The sequence below is a fragment of the Arvicola amphibius genome, chromosome 10, assembly GCF_903992535.2.
Source record: "Arvicola amphibius chromosome 10, mArvAmp1.2, whole genome shotgun sequence".
Classification (NCBI taxonomy): domain Eukaryota; kingdom Metazoa; phylum Chordata; class Mammalia; order Rodentia; family Cricetidae; genus Arvicola; species Arvicola amphibius.
The window spans coordinates 94,569,683-94,588,787 of NC_052056.1; the positions used below are offsets into that span (position 1 = coordinate 94,569,683).

At 43.1% G+C, this 19,105-nt stretch overlaps 1 protein-coding gene across 7 annotated transcripts in view; it reads right to left on the bottom strand.

Moving 5' to 3' along the window:
- Nucleotides 1-19,105, bottom strand: part of Cux1 (cut like homeobox 1) — a 329,866-nt gene that overhangs the window by 159,008 nt on the left and 151,753 nt on the right. For all 7 annotated transcript variants that reach the window (XM_038345005.1, XM_038345004.1, XM_038345002.1 and 4 more), the window contains exon 3: nucleotides 6,200-6,247. In XM_038345005.1, the coding sequence (XP_038200933.1) occupies nucleotides 6,200-6,247 (48 nt within the window). The remainder of the gene's footprint in view (nucleotides 1-6,199; nucleotides 6,248-19,105) is intronic.

Below are 19,105 nucleotides of genomic sequence, written 5' to 3' on the forward strand. Positions count from 1 at the left end.
TAGTTCAGGTAAGGCTTGACACATAAGTATAACTGAATCAAAGAAAGAATAAACAGCCCTTGTCTTTGAGAACTCGCAGCCCCCCCCCCCCCAAAAAAAATCACACTGCCGGTGTGGTGCATGCCTTTAATCCCAGCACTCGGGAGGCAGAGGCAGGCGGATCTCTGTGAGTTCGAGGCCAGCCTGGTCTACAAGAGCTAGCTCCAGGACAGGCTCTAGAAACTACAGGGAAACCCTGTCTCGAAAAACAAAAAAAACAAAAAAAACAAAAAAAAAAGGAAAAAAGAAAAGAACGTTCACCAATTGAGACGGTGGGACAGATCTAACGGGAGACCACCAAGTCCAGTTGGAATGGGACTGATGGAACAGGGGACCAAACCGGACTCTCTGAATGTGGCTGACGGTGGAGGAGGACTGAGAAACCAAGGACAACGGCGATGGGCTTGAACTCTACAGCATGGACGGGCTCACTGTGAGCCTTGTCAGTTTGGTTGCTCACCTTCCTGGACTTAGGGGGAGTTGGGAGGACCTTGGACTTAACATAGTGAAGGGAACCCCGATGGCTCTTTGGCTTGGAGAGGGAGGGAGTGGGAGTAGGGGTGGAAGGGAGGGAAGGGAAGGGGGAGGAGGAGGGGAGGAGATGGAAATCTTTAATAAAAAATGAGAAAAAAAAAAGAGAACTCGCAGTCTAGACAGAAGACTGATGTTAAGAATTGTGACTTGGTGAGGCAGGGTTACATATCCACCATGAACTGAACAGGAGTGGGACTGAGGTGAGCCTTGCTTAGCTGTGTGAATCACCATGATTCCCATATGATCAAGAAACCAAAGTTAAACAGACATGTCCCATGGTGCCAGGTCCGCCATGGTTCCCCTGGATTCTGACATGGGTCTCTGGATCACACAGGATCTGACTTTCTTGCCTTAGGCCACCGACCTCTGTTACCTGAGGTTCTATGTGAACACAACTAATATTGCACTGACCTCACTCATGCTTCCTAAGCTCCATTTTGTCTGTTTCCACCAGTTTAGGCTGATTCAACAAAACTTCTCAGACATCTATGTGTCTGGAAGACACCAGAGTCCCTGAACATCTTCCTGGAGGAGCAGGGCTAGCCCTCACTTAACTCTAGGCACAAGGAGACTGCCAGGTGCCTGCTAGGCAGCTGGAGCCTGATACAGAGGGATTTCCAAGCTCAGAGGCCAAATGACAGCTGGGTAGAGAACACTCCATTTGGGTACCCACTGTAAACATCCAAGAAATCTAGTGATGGCTACCGAGAGGACGTTAAAAATAATTACCCTCTGAAAATATTAGATTTGCTCTGGATTGTTCATTACACACAATGGTTTAATAGGACTTTTATTGAATAGCTGCAGAGCTCTGGGCCGAAATCAATTTGCCTTACACGCGGAATTTTGATGTGTGCTGTTGACTTCCCCAACACGGAGCAATTTGTAATAGCTTTGGCTCGCTGTTGTTTTCAAAGCTCCCTGCTACATCACAAGCATTTATTTCTGACCACAAAATTACATTTATTCAACAGAAAGCAGCTCTGGGTCTTTAAGAGGTTAACTTCTGGAGTGCTTGGCTGCTCTCCAGCGCTGAGGAGGAGCAGGGGCGCAGTGGCCCCCTGTACACTGGGGGCGGCAGCGCCAGGCGGGCGGCCGTGATTAATAGAGTGCTGAGTGCGCGCCTTTCCACATGCGAGCTGCTCAGACCCTGGCTCCCATAGATCATGGGCTCGGCCTCAACATATCTGACTAAAATTGAATTTGGCTTCTCTCTCAACCGTTCATTTCCTATGTTATGCAAGGTTATATCCTTTTCTGCATGAGCAGAGCTAAACCAGCTGCAGCTTCGGAGGGGAAAATGTGCTTTCAATTATAGAGCTGGCCTACTTGCCTCAGCACAGTCCCGCGTGCCTCTAATTGAGCCATCACCCAGCCAACCTCCAGGAGGACCCTGTGCTGGTTCGGCCTTGGGGTTTTGCTCTAAAATCTTTAAGATGCACCATTCCCATCGCCACCTTAACCATAGTGGTCCCTTCCACTACTCCAGAAGGGCCCAGGGCTTGAGGGTGGCTGAGCTGGATAAAAAAGAGGTCCAGGGCAGAGGGCCACATAGAAGGTATTAGTCAGTCTGACCTGTGGCTAGAGCGCTCTCTCTCTCTCTCTCTCTCTCTCTCTCTCTCAAAGATGACCTTGAACTTCTGATCCTCCTGTTTCTATTACTAGGATTACGGGCTATGTAGCCGGTTAACATGGGTCACATGTAATCCTGTATAAAACAACACACACACATTTATAATAGTTTATAATATATAACATATATAAATATGTATTAAATATACTGCATACATGTAGTATGCAGCATTTTTTAAACAAGCTCTTACTGTGTAGTGGAGGCTGGCCCTCCATTCACCCTGCTCCACAGGCTGGTCTTGAACTCTGCACCCTCCTGTGTCAGCTCTGGTCTTTGCTTCTGAAGGTAAGCTTTCACTAAGTACGTATACCTTCTCTTACTCATCTGTTTTTAGTTACAGGGTCACGTATGAACCTTGCAATGGGCAGGAAAAGGTACTACTTTTTCTTCCCTACCTGACCCCCACATGGAATTTCAGTGGTGGACACTTTGAATGTGATTACCATTTTCCCTTCCTTGTTAGCATGTCTAATCTAAGTCTATAGCTTTACCTGAACACCTGAGTTTCCCTGGCAAACTGAAACCAATCATGGAGCCTGGGATGTAGCTTAGTGAGGAGAGCACTTGCCAAGCAAGCAAGAATCCCTGGGTTCCATCCAACTCTTGGAAAGTAGAGGAAAGGGGAACCAGGAATTCAAGGTCTTCCTTGGTTACATGGTGAGTAAGGCCAATCTGGGCTACATGAGACCCTGCCACAAACAAACCAAGCAAACAAAAGCCATGCAGTTTTTGCTATGTAATCAGAAATTATTATTTTGTTCTGAAACAAATATTGCAAATAGACAAAGACTGACAGAGTCACACCAAGCTCTTACTAAACAAATTCACACGCTGTAACTTTTGAATCTAGCGTGGGGCTGTAACTATATGCTGCAGCATTCTTTTGGCCATGGACTCCAATTATGCAACAGCTTAGGTTGTCATCCTTTGGTTTATTATTTTCAAATTTTTTAATTCGTCTTCAGGGTTAACTTTATTTACTTACTATTTGTCTTATTGGTGCTATAGGGATCAAATCCACAGTGTTATGCATCCCATGAAAGAGCTCTACCACTGAGCCATAACTCTGTCCCACTCAGTACCTTGCTGGGGGATTCTAGACAAGTACTCTACCACTGAACCATCTTCCTAGTTTTTGGTTGTAAAAGAAATTGTTTCTAACACAAGTAGGTTTGATGACTACTGTTGGAGTAATAGGCAGTTTTTTGCAAGGTTAAAAAAGTTTCTATTTAGCTGGGCGACGGTGGCGCACGCCTTTAATCCCAGCACTCGGGAGGCAGAGGCAGGCGGATCTCTGTGAGTTCGAGACCAGCCTGGTCTACAAGAGCTAGTTCCAGGACAGGCTCCAAAGCTACAGAGAAACCCTGTCTTGAAAAACCAAAAGTTTCTATTTATAGCTTGCTAATAGTTTCTGTTTAATCATTTTTTAAAAAAAATTTAAAGTTATTTATTTTATTCATGAGAATGTCTGATAATATATCTGTATACCACTTATGTGCCTCGTGCCTGTGAAGGCAGAAGAGAATTCTGGATCCCCTAGAACTGGAGTACAGGTGGTCACGAGCTGCCATGTGGATGCTGGGTATCGAACCCAGGTCCTCTGCAACAGCTGCTCTTAACCAAGCCTCTTGAACAGATTTTTATCAAAATATTTTCTTATATTTAGCGAAATGGCAATTCTCCATTCATCTGGCCATGTTATAAAGTAATAATAATGTGATCTTCTACTGTTAAATAAAACTACTTTAGGGATACAACAAGCCTAGTGGCTTCCACTTACCTTTCTTGGAGCTCTTAAACTATTTATAGCTAAATAAAAATGACTTTGATTTTCCTACTTGTTCTTTTCTTGTCTGATTCTGACGTCAAGGTTATAGTGGCTTCAGAGGATAAGTTAGGATGTTCATTTTCTATTTTCTAATGGAATTTCTGTCTATCCCATGAATGGCTGACACAACTCTCTTAGAGAGAACTGTGTGCACTGTGTGTTATATAGTGCTTTGCCCCTAGCATCACTGCCATTATCTTCATCAGAGCAGCCGTGATGACTTGTAAGTGACCTTCAAGATGGAGCCTAAAAACTGGTATCCATCACAGAAGACGTTTTGGGAGTCATTGCACACTTAGTCACTTCCTCTTACATTTCCCAGATATTTGCATACAATTCTGCTCCAATCGTATGTAGCTTTGTACATGTGGCATGGGGTACACAGACTGTGGAAGTTGGGACTCCTCCTATGTAGCTACAGGGATGTTGCTGTCCATTTGGGGTGAGACTCTGTGGTGCTGTGGTTGCTCTGGGGTTATCCAGGCTTCTCACCTTTTATTTTTATATTATTACATACTTTGTATGTAAGCCCAAGAAGCTCACTGTTTCCTCAAATGAGACCTTGGTGGCATCATCCGTGGTGCTCTGTAAGGACTGTGATTCCCTGACTAAGGAAAGGCCATTTCTAGAATTTTCTCTTCTCTCCTTGTCCTCTCTGAGAAAGGTGTGGCCTGGAAGGGGCAAGATCAGGGAGCTACTGGCAGCACTAGTGTGGAACCTGGGAGAAAATTTTAGGTAAAACCTCACAGTCTTATTAGAAGACAAATAAAAGTGTGGAAAACTTGAGCTAAGCAACAGCTTTCAAAAAGTACTACAGTACAGTTTACCTATGATTATAAATCAAATAGATAAAAGGACAAAACAGAATGAACAAAAAAACAGTACCCAAATGAACATACTCAACGTTGGGTTTTTTGTTTGTTTGGTTGCTTGGTTTTGGTTTTTCAAGACAGGGTTTCTCTGTAGCTTTGGGACCTGTCCTGGAACTAGTTCTTGTAATCAAGGCTGGTCTCAAACTCAGAGATCCGCTTGCCTCTGCCTCCCGAGTGCTAGGATTAAAGGTGGGTGCCGTCACCACTCAGCTCAAGGTTGGTTTTTTAAAAAAAAAACTCACACAGTTGATAACCCATTTTACTAGTAAAAAAAGGTTAAGACAATGTAAAGAATAAAAGTGAAGAAATATATCAAAGCTTCAGTAGGATAAAAAGATTAACGGGCTATAGAGGTGGCTCAGGTTAGTTAAGAACATTTGTTGCTCTTGTAGGAGACCAGAGTTCTACACCCAGCACCCACATAGTGGCTCATAACCATGTGTAACTTCAGTTCCAGGGGAATCTGACCTCTGTATGTCCCAGGTGTGAATATTTTTGTTTGTATTTAGACAAGGTATTGCCATATAGCATAGGCTGAACTGGAACACACTATGTAGCTTAGATCTAGAACAAAATCCTCCTATCTCAGTCTTCTGAGTGCTGGGTGAATTACAAGAATGTTTCACCAGGCCTGGTTATGAGGGATTATTTAAATAACTGTTGGAGTAGACATGCTTCAAGTTGGATTGAACACTGAGTGAGGTTAATTCCTGCTCCCAATTAATTGTCTGGGCTTGTGAAACAGAAAATTAAGTACAGCAATCAATCAATCTAATTTCAACATGAGTTAAATTTGATGACTTTGCCATAATAATTACATATAATCATTATGATTATAAAATTTCAAACTTTTCAATCAAAGACAACAGTTATTATTGGCTTTTTCTAAAGGTATTTCTGATCTACTTTCATCTTAACAGCCTGTCTGTTGGGGAGAGGGAGATGTCCCTAGAGACATCAGGGAAAGCAGAGAGTGGAAGGGTTTTCAGGAAGTAAGACACATCCGGTACCACTTCTACAGCTTCTCACGCAGTCTGAATAAAAAGGAGAAAGTAAGCTAAGCATCAGCATTCATTTCTCTGCTTCCTGAATGAGGATGTGACCAAGATGCCTTATGCTACTGTTGCTATCCCTTCCCACCATGATGCAGACTGCACCTTCAAACTGTGAGCCACAATCAACATTCCTTCCTTAAGTTGCTTCTGTCAGGTGTTTTGTCACAGTAATAAGAAAAGTAACCAACACAAAAACAAAAGGTGGCTTGAGCAAAAGTGAACATAAAGGCTCACTTACCTCCCCTTGGAAGCTCTTGAGCAGTGGTGCTACCTGCTTGCGCAAATCCTGGGTAGAAAGGAGGTCAGGAAACAGCCATGGGAAGAAAGAGAAGAACAACATGGGTTAGGATTCCTACGAAGGCTCTATGCAGATTATTACCACAGAAAATCACAAAGCAAGGCCTTGTTCTAAGACAAAATGAAACAAAACAGTGTAACTTCTAACATGCACATGTTGTGTGTGTGGTATATGTACATGTCCATGTGAATGTGTGCATGTGTCCTTGTGGAGACCAGGAGTTGAGTGTCTTCCTCACTTGCTCTCTGCCTACTTTTTGAGGCAGGGTCTCTCAGTGGCCTGGAGTTGATTCAGCTAGGCTTTCTGGCAAGTGAGGCACCAGTGTCTCTGCCTTCCAAAACTGGTATTATTAAGTACATGGCCCTACACATCCAGCTTTTATGTGGGTGCTGGGGATCAAACTCAGATCCTCATGCTCACATGGAAAGACATTTTACCCACTGAGTCACCTCCCTTACCCTTAGGAAGGGCTGCATTTAATACATGTGGAGAAACCAATATTTTTTGCTCCTCCACTGGATGACTCCTGTATTTTTACACTATGTTCAATGACAGAAAGCAATGAGATGCATTCACAGGCTTTTTTTTTTTAACACAAGCATTGCTACCTGTGGAGACTAATGGTGACCAAAAGATATCTTGAGGCCTGCGAATACATGAGTTCACACAGCAAAGTGACATTGCAGCTGTGATTGATTATGTTAACAATCCTGAGTTAGGGAGAGAATCCTGGACCATCCAGACGGGACTAATGTCATTAGAGTACCCAAGAGAAAAACAGGAGGCCTTCCAAGAGGGAGTCAGGAGGGGACTCTGACACTGAAGCTGAGATTGGGAGTACAGGAAGATGTGGGGTCCTGGCCAGAGGATAAGCATAGTCTGGCAGAACTGGCACAGGCTGGAACCAGACCTTCCCAAAGCTTCTGGAAGGAATGCAGCTTTTGCTGGCACCTCCATGTCCACCTCGTAAATCCTATTCTGGATTCCTACCCTCCAGCGGTGTTAGATGATATATTCCTGTTGTTATAAGCAGATAGTAGCAATAGGGAATAAAATACTATTCTGTTCAGCCCACCACCCCTTCCAGAAGGACAGGATAAAAATCTAACAGTGAAGGGCAAAGAAAGATTAAAAGCAAGGATGACAGGAGAAAGATTTGTGTTTCTTGGGTTTGTTTGGTTTTTGAGACAAACTCTCATCTAAACCATTATGTAGCTTAGGATAACCTTGAACTTCCACCTCCCAAGGGCTGGAATTATACAGCCCTACTTATAAAATATTAATTTTATTCATTTATCATTTTGCATCTATCTTTGTACCTACATGTGTTTATCTTTGAACCTGCATGCAGGCGCCCACAGAGGCCAGAAGAGGGTGCTGGATCTCTTGGAACTAGAGTTACAGGTAGTTGTAAACCACCTGTGAACAGAAACCTGGCCCTCTGCAGGAGCAGCAAGCACTTTTAACCACTGAGTCATCTTTCTAATGAGCATTGGATATAGTGGAGCACACTTGTAATTCCAGTACTTGGTAAGTAAAGATAGGGAACCTCAGAAGTTCAAGGTCAGTCTGAGCTATATAAGAACTCTGTGTGATGTTCACAATCACTTTACATTAAGTCTTAGTATACTAGATATTTGCTACAAGGCTCCGTGGGGAGAAGACACAGGGCCTGGTGGCACGTCCTTTGCCACAGGTGGTTGACCATCTCTATCATGGGTAGCTCATGCCAAGAGATGCATTTACAAATCAGTACTCTCCTGGGAGGGAGGGTCAATGGGAGAGGTTAAGATGCGGACAAGAACTCAAAGACAGCCAGGAGAATGCAGAGCTAAAAAGAGGGAGTTCCCAAGAGAAGGGTGTTGCTTCTACAGAAAGCTGCAGAGCAAAGGACCAAGGGAAGACAATACTAGATTTAGCAGCTGGGAAGCTCCAGGGAACAGAGAACACTTAGAACTCTTAGTCAGGGATGGTGGTGTGAACTTGTGGTCCCAACACTTGGAAGACACAGACAGGCAGATTTCTGGGGCTTGCTGGCCAGCCAGCCTAGCCTACTTGGAGATCTCTGGGCCAGGAAGAGACCTGGTATCAAAAAACAAGGTGGATGGCTCCTAAAGATTGACACCTGAGGTAGTCCACTGACCTTCACATGCACATGAATAGATGATCCCCAATACACACACCCCACAAAGGAAATTCTGACTGAAAATGTCTTACAGAGCCAGTAAAGTAAATGAGCTTGCTGCCAAGCCTGGCAACTCAAAAGAAAGAGCTGGAGTAGGTTTGGAAGCTGCCATAGCAAATGTGTTGACTCTTTAATTAAAGCATAAGGGGAAAGGACAGGGAGGAACAGGGCACCAGCAGTCCTTAACCTTTGCCCAGTGATCCCATCTACACCATGGCTTGTAACATTGAACAGAAGGATGTGCACAGCTTAGCAGGGGAGGGAAATTTGTCTAAGGTCAGGGAGCTGGACGAGTTAGAAACTGAACTGTACTCAGTCTCCCCACCCACCTTTCTCTCTAGTTCACACGAGGCTAACATTGTATAAAGGATTAAATCACAAGTGTGGAATGGCATGGTGTAGTAGCCACCAAAAGAGTAACATGGTACTGATGAACATGTGTGTCACTCAGATGGCTTATGAAAGTCATGTGTGGTGACTTGTGCACAAGGGAGGCTGACTCAGAAGGATGGAAAGCTCAAGTCCAACCTGAACTGTACCAGTCAGGTCCTCTCTTATAAAGCCTCATTAAGAGGATTAAGAGAAAATCTGGGTAAGGTTACACAATGACAGAAATGAAGAGCCCCCAACATGGGGACCACAGCAGAGAAAGGGACATGGGAGCCTTTCATGGGTCAGTGGGGGCCCAAGTCTAGGTAGTCCCTGGGCTCTCCAAGCCTGTCTCTTGGTATAAAGTTGGCCTTATAAGAAAACTACTGTCTGAAGCAAGGAGGTAACAGAATTATCTCTGCAGCCTAACAGGGTTCTAGGAAGGCCAGAGAGCTACACCTCTCATGACAGGCTTGCCACTCCCCCTTTCTAATTATTTGGGGCTTTTTAAAATAGGATCTCACTGGATGTAGTTAAGGATCACCTTGAACTCCTCAATCCCCCTGCCTCTACCTCACGGATGCTGAGAATACAGGAATATACATGCCAAGCTGGTGTGATCTGGGGATGGGAATCCAGGGCTTTGCCAATTGGGCCACAATCCCAGTCCCTGAAGCAACCTTTTGATATTAAAGCCAGATGTGCATCTGTCTGCACACAGGTGCATGTGCACTCCCTACCCTTCCCAAAGGCTGATGGGAAGGAGAAATGACTATGTATTCACATGTCTCACACAAACTGACACAGATGCACTTCAAACCACCAGCTAAAAGTCACCCATTCTAATTTTATTTCTCGGCAGTTTGAGAAATGCCTTATCTCAATCTGCTGCCTGCAAATATTATCTGGTTTGTTACTAAACTAAGAAGAGAGACTCAAAGCTGCTCAGTTTTGGCCCACGGGACTCTGTCACCATCAGTTAGCATGGACAGGAAGTGATTTATCCTCTTTTTTAAAGCATGGTGCCCTTTGTATACTAGACAGCCACTGAAACCACAGTCTCTGCTGCTTCTAGTCTTGGGTCACCACTGTTGCAACCATCGTGACAATTGCCAACTGAAGAAAGGTGGGGTTCAGGTTGATTGAAACCACACTGGAATGGTAACTGACATCTATTTAAAAGCCCTAAGAATAGAGTTGAACACTGATTTGAGGTAAGAGTTTTTCAGCATTATCAATTTTTATTCCATCTTGTATCCTCACTAAACAAAAAGCAAAACAGGTCTTAATCACAGAAAGTGGTGCTCTTGTAGGAACATCTCATGAGGAGATGGTTCAGTCAATTAGCTGCTTGCCATGCAACCATGAGGACCTGAGTTTGATCCCTAGCACCCTGGTAAAAAGCTGGGCATGGAGAATCCTTGGGCGTATTGGGGTTAGCCAATCAAGCTGACTCACTGAGACCCACATGCTAGTTAGAAGCCTTGTTTCAAAAAGCAAGATGGAAAATTCCTGGGGAATAGCATGAGATTGACCTCTGACCTCTACATAAACCTAAACTACCTATACCTACACTACCTATAATCACAACAAATATATACACAAATATACAAATAGTAAATGCATTTTTTATTAGGGGAAAGAAATGCTCTTGAAGAGATTACTATCAGATGTCTGTTGGAAAAGGCCAAAATGATTTGTTTGGCCCTCTCTCTTGAGCATATAGCAAAAAAGGTTACATTACCAGAGAAACTTCTATGCAGAAACAATTTTCATTATTTTGGGCTGGAGAGTTGGCTCAGCAATTAAGAAGAATACATGTTGCTCTTTCAGATGACCTAGGTTTGACTCCTAGCACCCACATAGTGCTCACAACCATCTGTAACTATAGTTCCAGGTGATCTGAAGCCATTTTCTTATCTCTGTAAGCACCAGGCATGCATGTGGTGCACATACATACATGCAGACAAAACACTCACATACTTAAGTAAGAAAATAAATAAATCTTTTTAAAAAAGAAGTTTGTTGAGACAGTCACTCTGGCTTAAAAGGAAAAGAGATAAAATACAAAGAATGCTCCAACTATGTTCTTAGCCCTGCATTTAGGAGGTGTGTGGGCTCCATAAACACGTACTCAAAGGCCCTCGTGGACCTGGACTGTTTGTTTATCTGAGGCCCAGAAGAAGGTACTGGAAGACTCTGTCCCCTCTTTGGGGTCTTAGGTCACCAGTCCCTTGTGACATCTCTCCTGCTCCCATCCCCTCAGACCTCCGGCTTAAGTGTCACCTCAGGATCCAGATTTGCCTTGTTCAGGGTTGGGGCCCACCTTTCTCCGCTCCTTAATTTCAGCTCACATTTTCTTCTTGTATCAAGGTGTTTGAAAAGCTGAGGTAGGGCTTAACCCAGGTAAAAACAGAAGACTGGTTTTCACAAAGGACCCTCAGAAATATTTAAGGTGAGGTGACGTGTCACATAGCCACATAGGACTGGAAAACATCATTTATTAGGACTTTATGAAGCCTTCACTTTGCCTTCATTATCAAAACCTCAAAGCCAGAAAACTCTTAGTCAGGGATGGTGGTGTGAACTTGTGGTCCCAACACTTGGAAGACACAGACAGGCAGATTTCTGGGGCTTGCTGGCCAGCCAGCCTAGCCTACTTGGAGATCTCTGGGCCAGGAAGAGACCTGGTATCAAAAAACAAGGTGGATGGCTCCTAAAGATTGACACCTGAGGTAGTCCACTGACCTTCACATGCACATGAATAGATGATCCCCAATACACACACCCCACAAAGGAAATTCTGACTGAAAATGTCTTACAGAGCCAGTAAAGTAAATGAGCTTGCTGCCAAGCCTGGCAACTCAAAAGAAAGAACTAACCAAATTCTCTGACCCTCTCCCTCTTTCTCTCCCTTCTCTCTCTCTCTCTCTCTCTCTCTCTCTCTCTCTCTCTCTCTCTCTCTCTCTCTCTCTCCCTCTCTCCCTCCCTCCCTCTCTCTCTCTCTCTCTCACACACACACACACACTAAATACGTATGTTTTTTAAAAATGAAAATGTCCTAAGTATATGTTCAAAGCACATTTCAAGTTTTTATTTTTATTATTTATGTGAATTTTATTATCTATTTTGGCTGCATGTTGTCTGTGCACCATGTATGCCTGGTACCTGAGAAAACCAGAAGAGGGCATCAGATCCCCTGAAACTGAAGTTACATACAATCGTTAGCTGCCATGTCGGAGCTAGGACTTGAACCCAAGTCCTTTGCCATTGGTCTTAAATGCTGTCATCTATCCAGCCCCCAAAGCACATTTTAATATAGTATACTGTGCTAAAACTGATAGCACCAAATTCAAGACACACCATTATTCTAAACTGCAGGAAGAGAAACAAGTGCTTTTATATTTTAATGGTCATCATCATTCATATTCACCCTGATTCTGAAATGGACAAAACACACAAAAATCTAAGTATTATAGCTAACAAAATAGGATTACTTCAAAATTTAATACAGTACAAATAATATGCTACAAGTCACTGCTTTTTCTAATCTAAAAAACTACATAGTAACTCCTATTTTAGAGACTATTGTGATATTTTGTATTTAAAAAAAAAAAGGAAGAGTCCAGGTCTTCTGAGATACATACAAGTATTCGTGAGTTGATTTATAGGCAGGAATGAGGGGTGAGAACAGGAAGAGAGAAGTAGTGATGATTGTAACAGGCATAATGAGTCTTAAGGGGGTGGTGCTATTCACCTGGTCCTGTGAATATTTGAAATAGATCAATTATATCTCTCTCCAAGACAATGGGCCGTCTGCTGAGCAATCACAGAACTGGTAGAGAGAGAGTTAGGAGAATGGGGTCAGGGCTGCCCTTTGAAGCCACAGCCTTTGAACTGGTCAGTGAAACTTGACAGTTGTCAAGTTTACCTGGGAATGTCAGAGTCATGCCATCCTACACTCAGACCACCTGTCCTGCCTTTCACAAGGAAACTCATATCAGGTCAGGACTTTCCACTGAGCTGGGAAAGTGTTGAGCTTTGGTAGAAATCTCTCTGGTGAAGAGTGGCCAAAAACATTGTTGCTTGGTAATACTTGGTATGCATTTCACTTAAACCGGGCATTGGTAGTTTACAATTACAATGGTTTACATTACATTCCATACCTGTAATCCCAGGACTAGGGAAGCTGAGGCAGGAGGGTTGAGAGTCAAGCTTTGAGGTCAGCCTAGTGTACATGGTCAAACTGTATCTCAAAATAAAAATTTTTAAATAAAAAAGGAAAGTTTGATTAAGTGGTTGAGGATGCAGCTCATTTCATATAATGCTTGCTTAACATGCATAAAGCCCTGGGTTTGCTTTCAGCGCCATAGTCAGGTGTGACGCACACCTGCAAACCCAGCACTTAGGAAGTGGAAGAAGGAGGACCAATTTAAGGTCATTCTAAATAGGACTTACTTAAGGCCAGCTTGGGCTTTAAGATACTCTTTTTGTTGTTGTTGTTGTTTTGTTTTGTTTTGTTTTGTTTTAAAGGAAAAGGGGCAGGGGAGAAGAAAGGGGAAGAAAGTTCGCAGGTGCTTATTTTACTAGGAGTTTGCTTTAGTGAGACGTCAAATGGACGGCTCCCCAAATCCCCAGCTCTAGGAGAACAATGTGAACACGAGAAGAGGAGGTGGAAATGGCTGAAGTTTCTTCTCATGCAGCCCTTCTCTCCTCTGAAAGTGGCTGAAGATGTAGGGCTAGGCTCTCCTGGCCCTCCTCCCAGTGCCTGACACATGGTCTCCAGGCTCCTTCCTCTCTGTCCATGTTGTGTCCTCAGTGCCATCTGACTCATGAGTCACACTGCACAGGGGTTGTCCAGAAGGAACTGCTAGAGTTCCTTTCTAGAAAAGGGAGTGGGATTCCAGTTCTTGTCACAGTTGACAGTGCACCTATCAAATCCTAGGGCTCTTTACAAATACAGAAAGCATGGCTAGGACTGCAGCCCAGTTGGCAGAATGCCTGTCTAGCATTCCTGAAGCTCTATGTCCCATCTCTAATACCACATAAGCCAGGTGTAATGATGTATGGCTATAAATATGGCACTTGTGAGCTGGAGGCAGGAGGATCAGGCATTTGTAGTGAGCTCCAACCCAGCCCGAGATACAAAAAAGAGAGAGAGAGAGAGAGAGAGAGAGAGAGAGAGAGAGAGAGAGAGAGAGATCCAAAAAACTCAGATTCCAGAACATTCATATGCTAGGTAAAAGCAATTTAAACAGGATGATTTATTCTGTAATCTAGACATTTCTATGTACAGAATCATTTTAAAAATCTGGATTCAATATTGATAAGTACAAGAAAGTGAGTACATTCAAAGTTAATACAGCCCTCTAAAAAAAGTACAACTTCTTGAAAAAGAGCAAATCAATTTCCCCTTCCTAAGAAGTAACAACAAAATTGCCCCCCCCACACCCCCAACTTTTCCTTCTTGGTGTGTGTGTGTGTGTGTGTGTGTGTGTGTGTGTGTGTGTCTGAGACAAACAGATGGACGGCAGACCTCACACCTCATTATGTAGCTCATGCTGGCCTCCAACTTATGATCCTCCTGCTTCCTTCCTCCTGAGTGCCAAGGTTACAGGCCAGGACCACTAAACAATAATAAGGGGCCTGCTGTCTTAAGAAGTAAGCCATCCATCCTCACAACAATCTGCAATCCATGAAATGCAGAGCATCATAATTCCCTGTAAAGGGAAATTAGCTCCAAGCACTTATTCCTCGTGTCATTTACAACACCCATGATTACCCTTTATCAACACAGCCAAGAACCCAGGCCAGGTGTGAAGCTTATGAGTGTGGAGGCCTGAAGTTGATAGTGAGTGACTTCCTCAATCACTCTCCACCTTTTCTTTGAACAGTGGCTCTTGTTTAACCTGGAGCTTGCTGATTCAGTTAGACTGGCTGCCAGCAAATTCTAGGGGTCCTCCTCAGCTCTGGGACTGCAGGCATGAACCAACACAGTCAACTTTTACCATGAGTTCTTGAGATCAATTCAGGTCCTCATGCTTGCATGGCAAGTACTTAACCAACCCCGAATAGGAGGTTCTTAAAACAAGATATGATACTTCAATTGCAGAGTTCAACTGAAAGAGAGTTTGGTGAAAAGTGAAGTTTCCTTTTGTCCCAGGATGCCGGAGCCTTCACTTCCCATCTCATCACCTGAAGGTGAATGGCGTGGCTATTGATGGGCTTCAAGCTTTCAGATGCTTTTATAGATGAGCACATACCCTTTCCAGTCTCTGTGAGGTGAAGGAGTAGTTTTAAATGTCATTTAAACTGGGGTGTTAAATAAAAAATCTCTCTCTACAACAGCATCCAGTATGACCTGGCAGCAACTCAGAGAATTTAGTTCACAGATTTACGAAAATTCCATTAGCTTTAATTATTTATCAGCAGTCGAGTTAGATTACAGTTCTTGACCTATTTTCACAGTGGATGGGCCACCCAGCAATGGAAGAGATGAACAGTCTTTTTCCTAAACTGAAATAATAGAAGCATACTTTAAAGACTGAAACCCAAACATGTAATTACCATGATGCAGACCCTGCCACGTTGCCTTTGTCTCCAGATAAAATGCACATCTTTGTGAGGTTTTGGTTATTAAATAAGATTATCTCGAAAAGGAGAAACTCACTCGTGCTATAATTTCTTCCCATTTAAATTTCTTTGCCCCATTGAAAGCATCCTATGTTCTGGTGGAGAATCTCAAGTGTGATAGATGTGACTTTAGCACTATCCTAGTAACACTGGGTAAGAGGAGGGCCAGTTTCCTGGAGTCACAAAGTGACTGGAGGTGTGGAGATCAGGTGTGGGACTCCAGTGGGTAAGTGGTAAAGTTAGTCAGTGAGGGACATAAAGGATAGAGACACTGAGTTCCCAAGCAATAGCAGCTCTGCCAGGTTCACTGCTGAAGATCCAGGGTCACTTGTGTCCCACCCATAATGTCAGATTTGAAAAGAAACAAATCAAGGAGAAGGGGATGGTTCCAGATGGGCATGGGTCACACTGTAACAAAATGCCTGGTGGGTGCATGACAGTTGCTTGGCCTATTGCATAACCTAAGTGTTGGAAGCAAGGGTTCATTTAGCTAGTGTCCTGGGAATCCTGGCTTTTTCAAGACCCTGTAGCAAGTCCATTGCGTTAAAACTTCTTGCTATTTTGGCATTTCTCAAAAGCAGAGTTTTCTAGAAGCTCTAATATCCTTACTCCAATGTTGTTACAAACTTATATATTCATCTCTAGTATGGTCAACACTGACAGACCTTGCCCACTTTCCTTGCCTCCCTGCCTCCCAAAGACAGTATGTTGATATGGCTCCCACTGGCCTCAAAACATACTATATAGCTGAAGATGACCTGGAATTCCTGATCCTACAGTCTCCCCCTCCTGAATGTTGAGATTACAGGTGTGCACCACCATGCATGATTATGGAACTCACTCTACCAACTGAGCCACATCCTATCCCCTATTGCTCTCAATTTAATGAAAATAAAATGCTGAGAAATGGCTATTTCATCTGAAAACTAATGGTTGCTGGGAGTTCAAAAACATGTTTCTGCTCTGAGGGCCAATATGCAATACAAAGAAGTCAGATGCTTTAAAACATCTGTGGCCTAGCATCCCCACTTGGGAGAGTGTGAAAACACTCGCCTGTCTTTGCCCAGCTCCCAAATCCTTGGGTCCTAGAGGAGGCACATGCTGCAGACACAGCTTGGTAGACAGAGGGCCAGGAAGAGAAAAACGAGAAAGCCACCTCAGATTTCTGCGATCTGTTCTCAAAACGAGTCTTGTTTGTCTTTCAGTTGATCCCATTTCTTTCTTTTCTTCTTTCAGTGTGTATGTGTATTATGTGTAGGTACACTGTCAATATTTAGGTGCCATCAACCTTGTTTTTTGAGACAGGGTCTCTTACTGGCCTGGAGTTAACCAATGAGGCTAGGCTCTAGCTGTTCAGTGAACCCCAAGGACCTAAAAATTTCATCTCTTCAGCGCTGGGATTGTAAGTGTACACCACCATGCCTTTTTTTTTTTAAAATTTCAATGTGGGTATGGAGATCAAACCAAGGTCCTTGTGCTTGCACAGGAGGTATTTATCAAAGGAACAACTTCTCCAGACTTCTTCTGGGCACTTTCCATATAGATGATCATTTCTGAACTTCTACTTGTTTCAGAATTATGAAAGTATTACTGTGGATTCACATGTTCCTTATACTTTCTTCAGAGTGTTCACTATGAGTGTTCACTATGAGTACTGAGTGAGAGTCCTGATCTCTTCTACTTAAACATCTCATGTCTTGGTAAGAACGAAGCCCAGACCAGAGTGCTCTCTGTTGATGGAGTTTGAGGAAGATGCTGGGTGAATGAGCAAAAGATGCTTTGCCCAGACTGGCTAGAAAGTGACTCTGCAATGTGCTAGGCAAAGAACAGGTTCTAAGGGGCCTTTTACCAGGGTTGTTTCAGGAACCAATCAGAAAGCTTGACTCCTCCTCTTATCAGACATACCCACTGAATATTTATTTAGGATCTTAGGGTTTTGCTAACATCCAAAAAGAAATGGCCATTTAAAGGTTAGAATACAGATTAATTCCTGTATTAGAGTTTTTGCTTCTAGGAATCTATCCCTAAGACTAACAAGAGAAGTAAGAATAATTTATGCACAAGAATGATTAGGCAATGTGTAAGGAAGGAAAAAATTAGAAACAGTCTAGAATTTACAGTAGAATTACTTACTGAAGATAAGCTAGTTTTGTAGTATAGTGGCATATTTGGAAATTGATGAAATTATTTTTCAACAAACTACAAATACTGCCAAATCAAGTGAATGGTTTACATTTCTTTATGTTTTTGAGAAAGGATCTCCTGTTGCCCAGCTGGTTTCAAACTCACTACACAGCCAAGGAGGACCTTGAATTTCTGATCATCCTCTCCATCTGGCATGTACCACCACACTTGGATGACATGGTGCTAGGGATAGAACACAGGCTTTGAACATGCTAGGTAAAAAAGTCACCAGGATACAGGCCCAGCACCAATTTATATTTCTTCAGCAGACATCAGCTGGAGAACACAGGCGCTCTTTAATCCTGAACAAAGCCAAATGTTTCCAGCCAGAACAGTATTAAATGCCTGTAATCCCAGCATTCAGGAAGTAGAAGCAGGAAGAGAGGAAGTTTAAAGTCAGTCTTGGTTATGTAACTAGTTACACTAGATCTTATACCAACAAAGAAAAAACATAATAAGTTCCTGTGCCTCCTATACAAAATAATCCTAAGCGTTTATTTTAATTTTTATTTATGTTCATGTGTTGAATTACTTTTCTACTCCTGTGATAAAACACCATGGCAACAGAACAGTGGTGGCGCACACCTTTAATCCCAGCACTCGGGAGGCAGAGGCAGGCGGATCTCTGTGAGTTCGAGACCAGCCTGGTCTACAAGAGCTAGTTCCAGGACAGGCTCCAAAGCTACAGAGAAACCCTGTGTGGGGGTGGGGGGTGAGGACACACCATGGCAAATGCAACTTATAAAATAAAGTATTGAATTGGTTCACGGTTCCATAGGGCTAGAGGCCTTTATGGTGGAGTGAAGACACGGCAACGGGAACAGCTGAGAACTCATATTTCCAAATCACAAGCCAGAGGCAGAGAACACACTGGGAATGACAGGAGTCTTCTGAAATCTCAAAGCCTGCTCCTACTGACACACCTCTTCCATGGCCACCTTCCCTAATCCTTTCCCCAATAGTTCCACTAACAGGGGACCGAGTATTCAAACATGAGCTATGCAGACCATTCATGTATGCAGGTGCCCTGAGGTTAGATGTTAGATTCCCTGGAGCTGGAGTTATTGGCTGTTTTGTAAGCCATAATATAAGTGCTGCGAACTCAAGTCCTCTGGAAGAGCATCAAGTGCTCTTAACTGTTGAGCCATCTCTTCAACCCCAATTGTTTTAAAATAGGTAGTAATCATGAATAAACAGACAGTGAAGGTAAGAAACCATGCCCCACAACTACAAACCCAATGCCAAACCATATTTACTTAAAACATTTTTGTCAATTATTTACTTATTTCACAACTCATTTTTCAAGGTGTGAGCTCTGTAGATTATGAATGATATCCCAATATCAAGGTTGTACAGGCCTAAAAGCCACATGCTAATACTCATTTTTAGGATATAGCTAGTTTAATTCTCTCTTTTTTATGCTGAATGCATATTTCTATGATGAGTAACTCCACTTTTATCATCAGAGGAACAAG